A 14,153-nucleotide genomic window follows, 5' to 3' on the forward strand; every position below is an offset into this window, starting at 1 on the left:
TTTAATCCCTGACCTGAGACATTTAAGCATAAAATCATGCATTCTGTGTTAATAGGCTTTTATTTTGTTGACAAGGTTTTAAAAACTTTCTGAAATCTGTAGTATTTTCTTAGGTTTAGCCTGAGGGGAATTACTGAAAATTGTGTGTGTGTGTGTGTGTGTGTGTGTGTGTGTGTGTGTGTGTGTGTGTGTGTGAACAGTTTGACAGGAAAAATTTCTATTTTACTGGAAATCACAAATCCCACCCCATGTATATGAGTCAAAGAAGGTTACTGAGCTTTGAAGATTTTTGCATTATGTAAAGAAACCAGCATTTAAAGGGTTACAATTCTGAAAATGAATGAATTTTTGGTAATCATGATCAGAACTGACGCTGGTAAAAAATCAAAGTCAGTGAAAGTGGGGAAAAAAATATGAATATATAATATTTATACGACAGTTTTTGGACATAGGACATAGTCCTCTATGGACCTATGTAACTTTTTTTAATTGACGCACATGGGTTAAGATGCAATTCACTCATATTCTGAGTTATGATTTAAACAGTAAGACTTATATCCTAAGAAATATCAAAAATATGTCTGCAATAGTTTGAAATCCAGAAGCATATAATGCACAGAGCACATAAAATGGATAATCTTGCTCTCTCTCTCTCTCTTTTCTCTCTCTCTCTCTCTCTCTCTCTCTCTGGCTCTCTCTCTCTCTTTCTTTCTCATTCTCTCTCTCAAAATACAGTAAATAAAAACCTGGCTATAGACATTAATGTTAGTATTGTTCCTTATCCACAGAGTCATTCAAATGAGTGTGTGTGTTTTGAGGGTCTGTACAACAGGATGTCCAACATTTACAAGCTCTATATTTTCACATATTACAGAAGAAGAAATATAAAAGCAATAGTATATAAGGAATATTAGAAATTAAGGGCAACAGCCTTGGTCCACATACAGTATGTGTAGATAGCATGTAAGTAAAATACCACTCACTCCATTGACATCATATGATATTACAAATCATTATAGACAAGAGTAGTTTACATGCTGTGACATATCTTGCCATGCAATTATTACAATTTATAATAATTGTTGCAATGTACTGTGCCTAAATAATTCTATTATAATTATATATAATTATTTATATATAAATTATGTAGACCTTTATCTACATCTAGCTCTATCTATATATAAATAATTACTGCAAAATATTACATTTAGTACTTACATTTACAATCATTCGTTTTAAGTCACACTTCATCCTGGACAGGGTCACAGTGGATCCAGAGCATATCCTGAGAACACTGTGCACAAAGTGGGGAAAACGCCCTGGACTGGACTAAATACTTCAAAATGATATGCCTAAGCTGTTGAATGAAAAAACATTATCTATCAAGGTCATTTGTTGGATCAAACATGGAAAGATGATCCACATCTTTTCTAGAGGCAAGGTAATTATTATATAGGTCAACTATAACAAACAAGATATGAATGGGAATTATAAATATGCCTGAGTGGTGGGATTTTTACAGGTGTGCTGGAGCACATTGCCCTTTTCCCAGATGTATCAGCTTCTACAAAAACTATAAAGCCAGGTCCTCTGGGGAAGCATGATAGTGTCTCACCTGCACAATGCTGTGGATTATTAGTTGCCTTGCTCTTGTGGCATCCACACTAGGCAAGTATTCTGCTAGTTAATCAACTGTAGTTAAAGATTTTCTGCTCAACTTTGATTTTTGGCAACATGCAAATAAGAATGTTCTCAACTTCACTTCTGCGATTCTGTAAAAATATGTGTTTTTCTCACAGGATGTGGAGTGCCCTCAATTAAGCCTCAAGTTAGTGGCTACAACAAGATTGTGAACGGTGAGAATGCAGTGTCTGGATCATGGCCCTGGCAGGTGTCACTTCAGGTAACATGTTATTTCAGGAAGCATACAAGATCGTTTGTTACAGAATTAAACAAAATGTTTTTCAATATTAGTTAATACCCAATTATATCAAATAATTTTTTAAGAAAAATAATTTTAATTCATTAGTTTGAATAAGTATCCTTTTTTGTACTAGATATACTTTCATTCAATTAAAAAATTGAATTATTTAAGATTAACAGTAATGTGTAACTTCTCAAACTAGGACACAACTGGCTTCCATTTCTGTGGAGGATCCCTCATTAACCAGTACTGGGTCGTCACTGCTGCTCACTGCCGTGTGGCGTAAATTACACTGACCTTATTCCAGTATCATAATAATGTACCACATTTTATTGTTGTGCACTGTCTTTAATTAACTTCATTCTTACCTCCTTATTATGTAGACCTTCATATCACCGTGTTATCCTCGGCGAATACAATCGGGCATCTAATGCTGAGTCTATTCAGGTCAAAACCATTGCCAAGGTATCAATTTAATATTTTTGTGACTTTCTAACATATACATATATACACACACACACACACACACACATACTCTCTCTCTGTGTGTGTGTGTAATAACTTTTCTGTACACTCAAAGATGCATTCTTTAAAGGAAAAAAAATCTGCTGATACATTTCTGATCTGTTGTGTGAGTGTTTTACTTGTCTTCCCACTGCATGCTAACATTTGATCTCTTGTTCAGTTGTCCAGTATTGTAAACCTTAGCAAAACAGAATCTCAAATCTTTTGTAATTTAGTCTCACACTGTTGAAAGCAGGGGCGCTGCTAGGGTTTCTGGGCCCCCAGGCTAATTTGTACTCTGGGCCCCAGGCCCCAAGCCCCAAGCCTCCACCCCAAGATTATCTTATCTTATTGACATGTATATAAACAATCTTTATCAATAAGCATAACAATTATTGCATATTCAATAAGAAACAATACAGAACTAAATTTGATCAGTGTATTAAATTAACTGAAATTATGCATTTATAACTATATACAAATACAGTATACAGTGTTTTCTAAAGCTTACTTTCTGCCTCAAAAAACTCCTCATCCCCCTGTCTCAGATCTTCTTCAGTCAAGGCATGAGTGGTTATTTCTGACACAGTGTTTGTTTCTGACACAGAAGGGACAGTTTATAGGTTAAGGAATAGCTTGTAAAAGAACAATGAACTTTACTATTATTATTATTATTATTATTATTATTATTAATAATAATAATAATAATAATAATAATAATAATAATAATATTGTTGAATAATAAGTTTCACACACCAGCAGCTTTAGAAAGAAATGTGGAAATGAGCTAAAACAGTGACAGGATCATTGAATCAGTGAGTTGAACTTGAGAATCAAATCGGTTCTATTTGTGAATGAATCATTCAGACAGGTTTTATCAACAGGAATCTCCGATTCACTGAAATGAACCGACTCAAACCAATGATTCACTCTCGAATCAGGCATCATTAGAACACTTCTCTCATAAACTCACTCGGGACAATTAAAGCAGATTTATATGATTACATTACATTTCGATCGATTCCTCACAGAAAGCTGTTGCAAAGCTTTGGAAAGTTTGAATATATACAACACTGGACTAATTTTATTGTCACTTGATGTTTTTCCGTCCTTTTTGAAGCTCAGTGCTCCGTTACTATTGCTCGATTGTGTGGAAAAACATACATTCTTGGAAATATTGTGTTCCAACTTCCAAGCATAAACATCAGGGGTAGTAACTGATAGAATTTCTATTTTATGTTAATTCTATCAGCTTCATACGGGCTAGCTTCAGAATCATAGCACAAAACAGGGAACATAAATCACTTTTAAAAAAACTAACTGGGTGACTAGCTGTCTTCCCTGTCTTGCTCTCTCCTCTTTTTCATGTGTTTCTTTCCTCTTTTGGTATCCTGATGTTGTCTGCACCATCTCTTGCCATCTCCCTGATGCTTATAACGACTCACGACTGTGAAGTGCCGCATTCCTGAATAATCCACGAACGTCCTAAGGGGACACACATGCACTTGGCACAGTCTGAGGGCATTCATTATAGCCTGCTTCTTAATAGATTATTGTGCAAAGAGGCCATTTAAATACCAAAATCATACAGGAAAGTATGGGGTTCTGCTGGGCTCCCTGTCAGACCAGGGGCCCTTTGAATGTCCTGATCTTCACCCCCATTATGGCACCCATGGTTGAATATGTCCAGACCTAATTTATGTATATATTGTGTATTTCAAATTTTCACAGGCCATCACCCACCCTTACTACAACAGTCAGAACTTCAACAATGACATCACTCTGCTGAAGCTCTCCTCTCCAGCTCAGTTGACCAACCGTGTGTCTCCGGTGTGCTTGGCCTCTTCTAATGTTCCTGTTGGCACACGCTGTGTAACCACCGGCTGGGGCAAAACAGCATTCACATGTGAGTGCAATACCTAGCATGCAGGCTATAGATATCTGCTGGTGACTTCTGGTTATGGCATCTGAGTGTCGGACACATCAGCAGAAAACACCAAATTTTAGGCTGATTTATCCTCTCCAGAGGTTATTGGGCAAACACTGCATACAGTGCCATGTCAACACTGAGGAAACTCGTAAGACATAAGGCACTGCTATCTTCAAATTCACCACTGTGTAGAGTTTCACACCAAAATACTTAACAAAATGAGGTATTACAAAAATTCAACAACTGCTCAACAGTTATTTCTGTCAGATTCTAAATGGTTACTTAAACAATACAACATGTGATTTTTCTAGAACTTTACAATTGATTCACAATTCTGCAAATCACCCTTCTAATGTAATGTGTGAGCCGGCATGCCAATCCTTTCCTAATTACTCAGTTACGAGACTAGAAGAAACTAAATGAGATTTTAATTTTCATTTTATCATACTATTGCTTTCCGAGTAGTCTCCCTTTAATCTGGCAATTCGTGCATTAGCATTGGTCACCTTCTCAGATTTGCTGACGATTATATTATCTGGTTATAAGCATTATAAGTATAAGCATTATACTATCTGGTTAGTAGACAGTTAAATAAAAGGTGCTGAGACAAGCAGGAGGCAAAGTAGATAGTGAGAAGCTTAATAGAACTTTAAAAATAAATAAATAAATAAATAAATAAATAAAACAGAAGTGTTTTCACTTACTGCACATGCTCAGATGATTTCTTATACTCTCTATAACGTGTCTTCTTTAGCAAGTCCCAGTATTCTGCAGCAGACCGCTCTGCCCATACTGAGTTTAGCACAATGCCAGCAGTACTGGGGCAACAGGATCTACGATTCTATGATTTGTGCCGGAGCCTCTGGCGTTTCCTCTTGCCAGGTGAGCTGAACCAGACACCAAGAATAGCTAGAAAACTTACCTCCCTGGAACCACTGTGTTCATGTGACTTGTTTGAGACCTAACAACCACAGAAATACTTCTATATGAAAAAGAATTAATTCTGTAAGACAATTCAGTGTTTTTATACTCAGTATAACAACAGAGCCTAGTAGTTCATGCACTGTATAATTTGAGCAATGTCATGTTTTCAAACTTCCCATGTGTTTGGTGTGGGTGATATGTGCAGGGTGACTCTGGCGGCCCTCTGGTCTGCGAGAGCAGCGGTGTATGGTATCAGGTCGGAATCGTGTCATGGGGAACAACCAACTGCAATGTGTATGCCCCTGCTGTCTATGCCCGTGTCTCGTACCTGCGTAGCTGGATTGAGCAGACCGTTGCCATGAACTAGACCTCCAGCAACTTCATGGTGACCTGGAGGATCTCCGTACCGTGTGTCCCTGCGTTTGAGCATCCACGGCCTTGTCAACAGCTGAGGTTACTTTCCATCAGATGCTTGTAAACGAATTCCTAATAAAAAAATGTTTAAGAGGCAATCTGTTTAAGACTTTGTCTTGTGTTTTAGGCACCAATAATCATTCTGTATATCAAAAACTGAAGGGAACCATTTTATTGGTTCCAATATATTTAAGCCTACATAAAAACAAGTGTGATGTGAAGGTCACAGCAGTGGGAGAACTTATATACTAGGCACTTCAGACAGTTGTGCTAGTAATGTTAACTTCTGAGATCATCTGAAATCTTGATAAGAGAAAGTACATTTTTGATAAAAGTAGCTTGCAGACATGCTTACCTATGCTTTGGAATTTTTTGACAGACTAATGATTTTTTTTTTTTTAAAAAACGCTGTAAAATTTAGGACTCCTATGTTAGAAAATACAGACCCAAACAAGCTCAAAGAATATTGCCGTAATATGTTTAATTTAGAACAGCAACACCTGTTGGCCAAAACCAGAATTTTTTTTTTTTTTTTTTTTTTTTTTTTTTTTAAGAGCAAGAGATGGGCATTTGATTTTTTACTTTTCATTTAAGCCATTGTAAGAGTGTAAACAATATATTATAAGTTACAGAATAGTTAAGCGGTCCCTCCAGGATTTTGCAATCACAGAATTTAATGCAAAATTAAGCAAACGTCACAATATTCTGTGGAACTTGCAAGTTTTCAAAATTACAGCAGATTTTCCACAGATTTGGACCAAGACGTGTCATGTGACATCACCACAACACGCCTTCAGTGAAAGCCCTTTTTGATTCACGTGCATCAAAGTTGAGTAAATTCAGCAAGTCGCAAATTTTTTTTTAAAAAAGCTGCAGCAAAATCAAGCCTTTTTGGCCACGACAATAGGGAGAGAAGCAGGAAGTTCCTTTTAGTCTAGGCTTAGGTTTAATCTGGGTGAGGGAAACCAGACCCTAGAGGTTAATTCCCAGCAAGCTACCACTGTCAGACCTCTGTGTAAGGCCATTAGCTCCCTCTGCAACAAGGCTGCTGTACGACCCCTAATATCTTATTGTAGTTTATATGTAAAATGGCATTATAGACCCTCTTTCACGCTATCAAATGATTTAATGTTCACCGATGCATTTAACATCTAGAGCTTTTATTCTGAGAGGTAATGCGACAGATGCCATGGTTGCACCACCTACAAATGATACTATATGTTAGGGTTTAGATCAATTCACACATTGTGCTTCATTTTGTTACAAAAATTCTGTGTTTATATGAACTAAGAAGAAAGTGAGCAGAACGAAAGCACATGTAGGCAGTTGAGGAGGAACTATAAATATAAACAGATTGGGATACTACAAACATGATGTGGTTAAATGCATTCCAGATCAATCCCACAGCTGGTTTGAGTGAATGGACGCATTTAACCACATTCGCACCTGTACTTAACGCTGTCCACTTGTGTTCAGATCAAAAAGAGCCTTCAAATAAGCTCTTGGGACAAAAGTAAGTCTTCAGTGGCTGTAAAATCCATGCACCCTTAAAAACAAACATATCAACTCTATCTGAGCACAAATGATGTGTTTCAGGAAGGATGAATGGAAAAAGCGAACGTTTATTTTGTTCACAAATTATCTTCTTGTCATTACCAAATTGTAGAACAAACATGCATTCATCAGAAATATGTATTCAGTCACTCCACTGACCTGCATCACATAGATAGAAATTGAAAATACATCACACCTGTGCTTTTGCTACTGGAGTGCAGGCCATACTAACATCACTGACTTACCAAATATTTGTTTATTAACAAATAATAAAATAACATGTGCAGGCAACTACACAATTATCAGTCCATTCTTCCATCTGAAACTCGTTTCTATGAAGTTGCATATGGAAGTCCATAACTGTCTCCTGATGCAGGGGATGAGGATGAGCTAGCGCTCGTACATCTCTTTCAGGACCTTAATGCTCTCGCTGTAGCGCAGCTGGTTCTTATTAGAAGCCTCTTTCCATCTAAATGGAAAAACATACATTATACCTTTTATTAAAATCATCTAATATTTCTTGAACTTTGCATGAAAACATTAACTACTTGTTAAGCTACTGTTTTCAACGCTTAAGACGCTTACTTCTGTCTAATTTTCTTCCAGCGTTTCATGTGATTGAACATGAGAGAAGAGGCTCCTGATGCTGTGTCTGTGGACTAAAGAAAGATATTATGTAAGGATCAAAACACAACGGGACGTGCTGTTACAGGAGGTGGAAAGGAAATAAATAAATAAATAAATCAACGACGCAGTGCACTGCTGTCATCACTAAATGGATTATTTTCCCATTACAGCAACAGTGTTTTATGCAGCTTGTATCGCAGCAATTTGCCAATGATTAAATTTTTTTTATTCAGTCGTTCATCACTTTCTATCCAATTACAGTCATGTTTAATGTTGTGGAACATCCACACAAAAAAAACAGCAACTACAGTTAATGGAATAAAAAAAACAACAACTATCATGTCAACTGCAACCCACCAGTTTCTTTCCTGCGATGAAAACTTTAGTCCAGTTATAGCTTAATATTATATACATTAAAAACATTAATATTTAATTTTAATTAAACAAGCAGCAAGTATGAAATATGGTCTTAAGAATATCAATGGTATACATAACATTCCTCAGAAGTGATTTGCCTCGCGACCTCACCTGGCTTATAGTGGGTTTCTCTGTGGGTGGAATCCTTAAGTTGACTGGATCACCAGACTCATTAACAGGGCAAGATCCAGGAGGTGGAAGGTGGTATATATTTTGAACTTTTCCGTTCAGCATGTCTGACACCTGAAAGAGATGCCGAAAACAATCAATTTAGCATTGCATTCTCACTAAAACATGAGCAGACAAACACTCAAATTGTCCATCATAGCACTTTATTTATGGCCGTGTTCACCTTTTCTGTAATTTAGCTCCGGATGCTTAATTTTTTTTTTTTTTTTTTTTTTTTAAACAGACACAAGTCAAAATAACTTTCACCTCCACCTTTGAGAAAGTCTAGTTTTGCTTTTTGCTGGTCATTACTGCTCTGTGAGCTTTGCCTTTTATGGAGTTTTGTGGGCGTCACCAAATGCAAATCAGCTGTGCCGTGCACGTGTCTGGTCATTGACAAGGTAATTCGTATTCATCAACTTATGCACGCCAGTATGAAGAAATCCAGTCTTTTCCTGAAACTTTGGTCAATTTGAAAAAAAATTTCTGTTCGGTTTGGCTTACAAAAACATTTACAAAACTACTTTACTAAAAGATTGAGGAATGAAGCCCATTGTTTGTAGAACTACACTACAGAGGAGATGGAAGCAGCGTGATGGATCTGACCTCCTCCTCTGCTATGGGGTGAGGTGGACTGGACATTGCTCTCTCTCGTACTGTGGGGTTGTTCCTCATCCACGATCTGCAGATGGGGTAGAGTGGAGTGTTGCTACTGAACTGCGCCAAATCCACACTGCGATCAAACAGCTTGATGATGTACGAGTCTGATGAAAACAATCAGACACCCAGGTCAGGATTAAATGCCACAAGTTAAGGTTTAAATTATACAACTATGACATTACAGACTAGACCAGAATCACTGATAGCCTTCAGGAGATTAAACACAAAATAATAATAATAATAATAATAATAATAATAATAATAATAATAATGAAAATTAATGACATCTGCAATTAGTGATATTCTGGGCTTAAATAAATGGGATGCCGTAATAATATACAAAAATATAGAGGAAATGCTAGAGGAAATTTAAGTAGTTTCCCCAACTGCCTAAATAGAAAAAAATTATATGCATTAAAAATGAATAATAATTAGTTTTGTCCACTATCTTGAAAGATTTACTTTAATATATTACATTAATTAAATGTGACAACTTCAAAAACACTTTCAGAAAGGAATAACGGACGCAATTTTAAAATAGGATTCTTACTTTGTTTGTGCTGGTTAGTCTCAGTTAAACCGTCCTCCATCTCTTTGCGCTTCTTTCTTCGGTGTTGTGCAAAGCGTGAAGACGGCCTGTGGTGCAAAAAAAGTTTAAAAGAAAAAAAAGAAATCCAGCCCGAAATATAACAATCATACAATATATTACATTTCTTAACACAAAGTGACTATGGTTTACAGCCTCACATTACGATCTAACATACAGCACACAAGAATCCACGGTTTTTCTAGAATGTTTTTGCTGTGATCTTCATTCATTTTCACTGGAGGTGCATTTCTACTTTTTCTTACTCTAAAAGTAAATGATGAATGTCAAACTATAAATGATGAAGATGATGACATTAGTTTAATCTCTAACTAAGAAAATGCCAAGAGGCATATGATAGCACGGACTGTTTGCAAACAAAAAAAAAAACAAAAACAAAAAAACAAGATAAAATTAGGATTTTCTTACCTTTTCCCAAGAGAGGAAGGGGATAAGTCCCTATAAGGAAAAAAAATCAGAAGGTATTGCAAGTGCTACTGATGATATACTTTCCTCTTCACAGTAAAAAAAAAATAAAAAATTAAAAAGGCATCAAGACTGAAATGATACAGAAGGTTTAATGTGATTTTTCATTCTTTTCCACCAGGGGGTGCTATAAGCACACAGTAACCCTCACTGCAAGGTAGTTGGAAAGTTATTGAATGGCAAAACACTGTACTGGGAACTGTACTAGCTATTAAATATTTGGTGATACATATAGAAATGCTTCATCCATATCACAGAAGCACTTTGAAAATGTTTATTTTACATAAGACAGATACTTAAAAGGCATATTGTGTTACAAACTCACACAATAATAACAACATGTGATTGGCTAAGGTGAGGCAATGACATCAGGACATGCATGTTGTTTTTTTGACAGTTTGATATACTGTATGCGCCATGCAGATCTCATTGTAATGTTCACTTACAGTCATGTGAAAAAATAAGTACACCCTACGGAAATTGTTGTCTTTTTTGACATATTTGGACAAGCATATTTGATCATTTTTTAAACAGTGCCTATTAATGAAGCTGATATACTTAAACAAAACCACAAGGAAAATTAGCTTTTTCAATCATTTATTCAACAGAAATATCAATAGATGTGATGTTCTGTGAAAAAAGTAAGTACACCCTTGGCCTCAGGAGCTAGTATTGCCCCCTGACACTGGCAATTTTGACCACTCTTCCATGCAATATTCTTCAAGTTGCAAGATGTTTGAGGGTTTAATGCTCGTTTCAAATCCACAACATTCCAATGAGATTCAAATCCGGGTTTTGACTAGGCCATTCCATAACCCTCCGTTTCTTCTTTTTGAGCCATTCCTTGGTGGATTTGCTAGTGTGCTTGGGATCATGATCCTGTTGAAAGGTCCACTTTCGGTTCAACTTCAAGTTTTGGACAGAAGGCCTCACATTATCTTCAAGCACTCTGTGATATGATGCAGAATTCATAGTTGCATCAATGAATGCAAGCTGTCCAGTCCCTGAGGCAGCAAAGCAACCCCAAACCATAACATTTCCACCACCGTGCTTCACAGTTAGTATGAGGTGCTTCTCCTGAAAAGCTGTCTTTGGTCTGTGCCAAACATGTCTGCTGTTACTGAGGCCAAACAACTCCATCTTTAATTCGTCTGTCCACATTCATCAACACACATTATTCTAAAAGGCCTGGTCAAACCAGAGGACGTTTTAAGAAGTTAGCCTGTTTTCAAAACTTAATGATAATATCGCACTAATGAAATCATTTCACAATGTTCTATTCGGTTAATGCAGAACACTGAGCTTTCGGTAGATATAGAAGATAGATATGGTTATTTTCAGCGTAGACTCAAGAGACAAAACAGCCAGACTGCAAAGTAGAACAACTCACCCTGTGTTCCCCTATCCAAGTCAACATCATGGATGAGGAGTTCAATTTTGCAGTTATGTATTCAGCATGAATAAATGTTTGAATAAAAACACTTGATTGTGTTGCTTGGGTAAAAGAAGCAGCAGAAGGACGTACTTGCTCATGGAGTCTGCGACCATTTTTCCCGAATCATCCTCATTCTGATCTCTGCACAGGAAGGAAAAGAGAACAAAGATGATTAGAGAGCTGGTACAACAGTCAATTGTAAGAAAAGCCCACTTCCTACAGTAATAAATAATTTCATTACTACAAGTAAGATGAGCAAGAGCAACAATTCAGTTCAATTTCATTTTAAATTAAATACATAAAAGCCAGAAATCATCATCATCATCATCATCATCTACACTGCTATCGTGTAATAAAACATAATAATGGAGATCATAAGCTTAATCCATATTATAAGTATTTTCATATATTTAAAATAAAACCCCAATTCCAAAAAAGTTGGGACACTGTGTAAAACATAAATATAAACAGATTGCGATGATTTGCAAATCTCATAAACCCATGTATTATTCACAATAAAACGTAGAAAACATATCAAATGTTCAAACTGAGGAAATGTACAGTTTTAAGGGGAAAACAAGGTCATTTTGAATTTGATGGCCGCAACATGTCTTGGGACAGGGTCAACTTAAGGCTGGAAAAGTAAGTGTTACTAAAAAGATACAGCTGGAAGAACATTTAGCAACTAATTAGGTTAATTGGCAACAGGTCAGTAACATGATTGGGTATAAAAAGAGTATCTTACAGAGGCAGAGTCTCTCAGAAGTAAAGATGGGATGGAATCTGGATGGAAGCAGGTTACTTTAGGTTGCCCTAAAACCTGTATATACCTTTCCATACCTACCATCACAGGACACAATCACATACACATTCATACATTTTGCAAATGCCACTCTGCCTTCCATGCATGTCTTTGGACTTTGGGAGGAAACCGGAGTACCCGGAGGAAACCCCGGCAGCCCGAGAGAACATGCAAACTCCACACACAGTTCCACGGTGTGAATCGAGCCCCCAACCCTGGAGGTGTGACGCGAGCGTGCTCACCACTAATCCACCATGCACCCCCTTATTAGTTATTATGACAGTTAAAATGTACCTGTTTATAAAATTGTCACAAAGAATGCCCATGCTTGCTTGTTTGTTTGCCCCTCTAACAATAAAAAAAAAAACAAAACAACAAAGTAAAGCAGTTACTCTCAGACTGACCTCTCACTGTCACTTTTCTCCACCAGACCTTGCAGCACTGCATCCAGACGACTTCGGGCAACAGCACCCTCAGTATCTTCAACAGAAAACCGGACACGGCAGACGTCTTAATGTGTCATTGAGGACATTGAATAAAAATCCAGTACGAGTCTTACACATAACATATTAAACGCATGAGAAAGAGATGCTCGGTCTCATCGCTCCTTACCTGGTTTCTCCATCTTAACTTTCATGTGAAGCATTTTGACTGCAGACTTGTCCTCGTTCAACAAATACTCACCTCCGAGTCCATTAGCTGATCCTGCTAGATACAAACAAACAAACAAACAAACAAATAAATAAAAATCACAGTGGTCAAGTAGAAGCATGGATTAGCCCAAGTGCACCAAGATTTTAAATCCAGAGATCTTTCTAGATCACATTTACAGGATTTAGACGGTATGTTGCGTCTTCAGTTTGGAAGCACAATAGGTTTATAATCACAAACGTCCCGATGAATCATTTTCTTGCTAGGGGTAAAAAAAAAATTTTTTTAAAAAGTTGCATTATACGTATCTGACAAATGATATAAATTACACCAGACACGTGATATAAACGTGTAGAAATATTAGGAAAACGACAGAACTTTTTAGCACACACTTTTTTCTTGATCAACACAGCCGGTCATATAGTTTATATTCCAGACGTTAATAATGCAATTGATGAACATACTAAACATTACACAACATCATAGTCTGTAAAAGAATGAAAGCTTGCTAGTTAAGTCACAGTGTTTAAACTGGTTAATGATTAGTCTTTAACTCACACTATCTAACTGAAGAGAAATACACTTAATTTACTGGCTAAACAATAACTAAGTAACCAACTAAGCTGTTCTGTTTGTGCTATAATGAGCATAAATGATATAAAAACATTTCAAAAGTTTACATAAGCCTATCCGAGTGAATAACAAAACAGCTGACTAGCTTATACACACTGTACATAACGTGCTAGCTAGCAGCTAACCTAACAGCTGATGTTCGCTAACTAGCGAGCTAGCTATATTAAATTATATACTCATACCAACATATTCGCTACATTTCCGTTGAAGGCATCAGTAATGTAAACTTCACAGGATGTATATTATCGAATAATAAATGTTTAAAAAATCACTTACATTATCTAACTAAATAAGAAACAGCCAGAGACTTTAGCACTTAGCTACATCGGCTATAATCTATTTTCAGTTCACTTGACTTTCCTCTTCCGCGCGCAAGTAAATTTCCTTTTCCTCATTGGTCAGCGCTGTTAACCGTCCTTTAATCTTATAGGGTGAAAT

At 36.7% G+C, this 14,153-nt stretch overlaps 2 protein-coding genes across 4 annotated transcripts; one reads left to right on the plus strand and one right to left on the minus strand.

The window, feature by feature from the left end:
* The first annotated feature begins 1,498 nt into the window (after positions 1 to 1,498).
* On the plus strand, positions 1,499 to 5,794 carry LOC128621845 (chymotrypsin-like protease CTRL-1). The gene is made up of 7 exons (XM_053647844.1): positions 1,499 to 1,668; positions 1,800 to 1,903; positions 2,127 to 2,206; positions 2,308 to 2,389; positions 4,160 to 4,334; positions 5,113 to 5,240; positions 5,488 to 5,794. The coding sequence occupies exons 1-7, from the start codon at positions 1,623 to 1,625 to the stop codon at positions 5,647 to 5,649; spliced, it is 777 nt and encodes a 258-aa protein (XP_053503819.1). The 5' UTR covers positions 1,499 to 1,622; the 3' UTR covers positions 5,650 to 5,794.
* Positions 5,795 to 7,298: 1,504 nt separating this feature from the next.
* On the minus strand, positions 7,299 to 14,093 carry lin37 (lin-37 DREAM MuvB core complex component). Of its 3 annotated transcripts, none has more exons than XM_053647846.1 (10): positions 13,992 to 14,093; positions 13,044 to 13,139; positions 12,836 to 12,911; positions 11,720 to 11,770; positions 10,138 to 10,167; positions 9,673 to 9,758; positions 9,069 to 9,226; positions 8,406 to 8,537; positions 7,836 to 7,909; positions 7,299 to 7,719 (listed from the first exon to the last, which is right to left on the minus strand). In XM_053647846.1, exons 2-10 carry the CDS (start codon positions 13,075 to 13,077, stop codon positions 7,641 to 7,643), a joined length of 720 nt encoding a protein of 239 aa, XP_053503821.1. In that variant the 5' UTR covers positions 13,078 to 13,139; positions 13,992 to 14,093; the 3' UTR covers positions 7,299 to 7,640. The 3 variants fall into 3 exon arrangements, with proteins under 3 accessions (XP_053503821.1, XP_053503820.1, XP_053503822.1); XM_053647845.1 differs by having other exon boundaries at positions 13,898 to 14,091; XM_053647847.1 differs by having other exon boundaries at positions 13,044 to 13,136; positions 13,992 to 14,081.
* Positions 14,094 to 14,153: the final 60 nt, after the last annotated feature.

This window comes from Ictalurus furcatus, chromosome 17 (assembly GCF_023375685.1).
Source record: "Ictalurus furcatus strain D&B chromosome 17, Billie_1.0, whole genome shotgun sequence".
Taxonomy (NCBI): domain Eukaryota; kingdom Metazoa; phylum Chordata; class Actinopteri; order Siluriformes; family Ictaluridae; genus Ictalurus; species Ictalurus furcatus.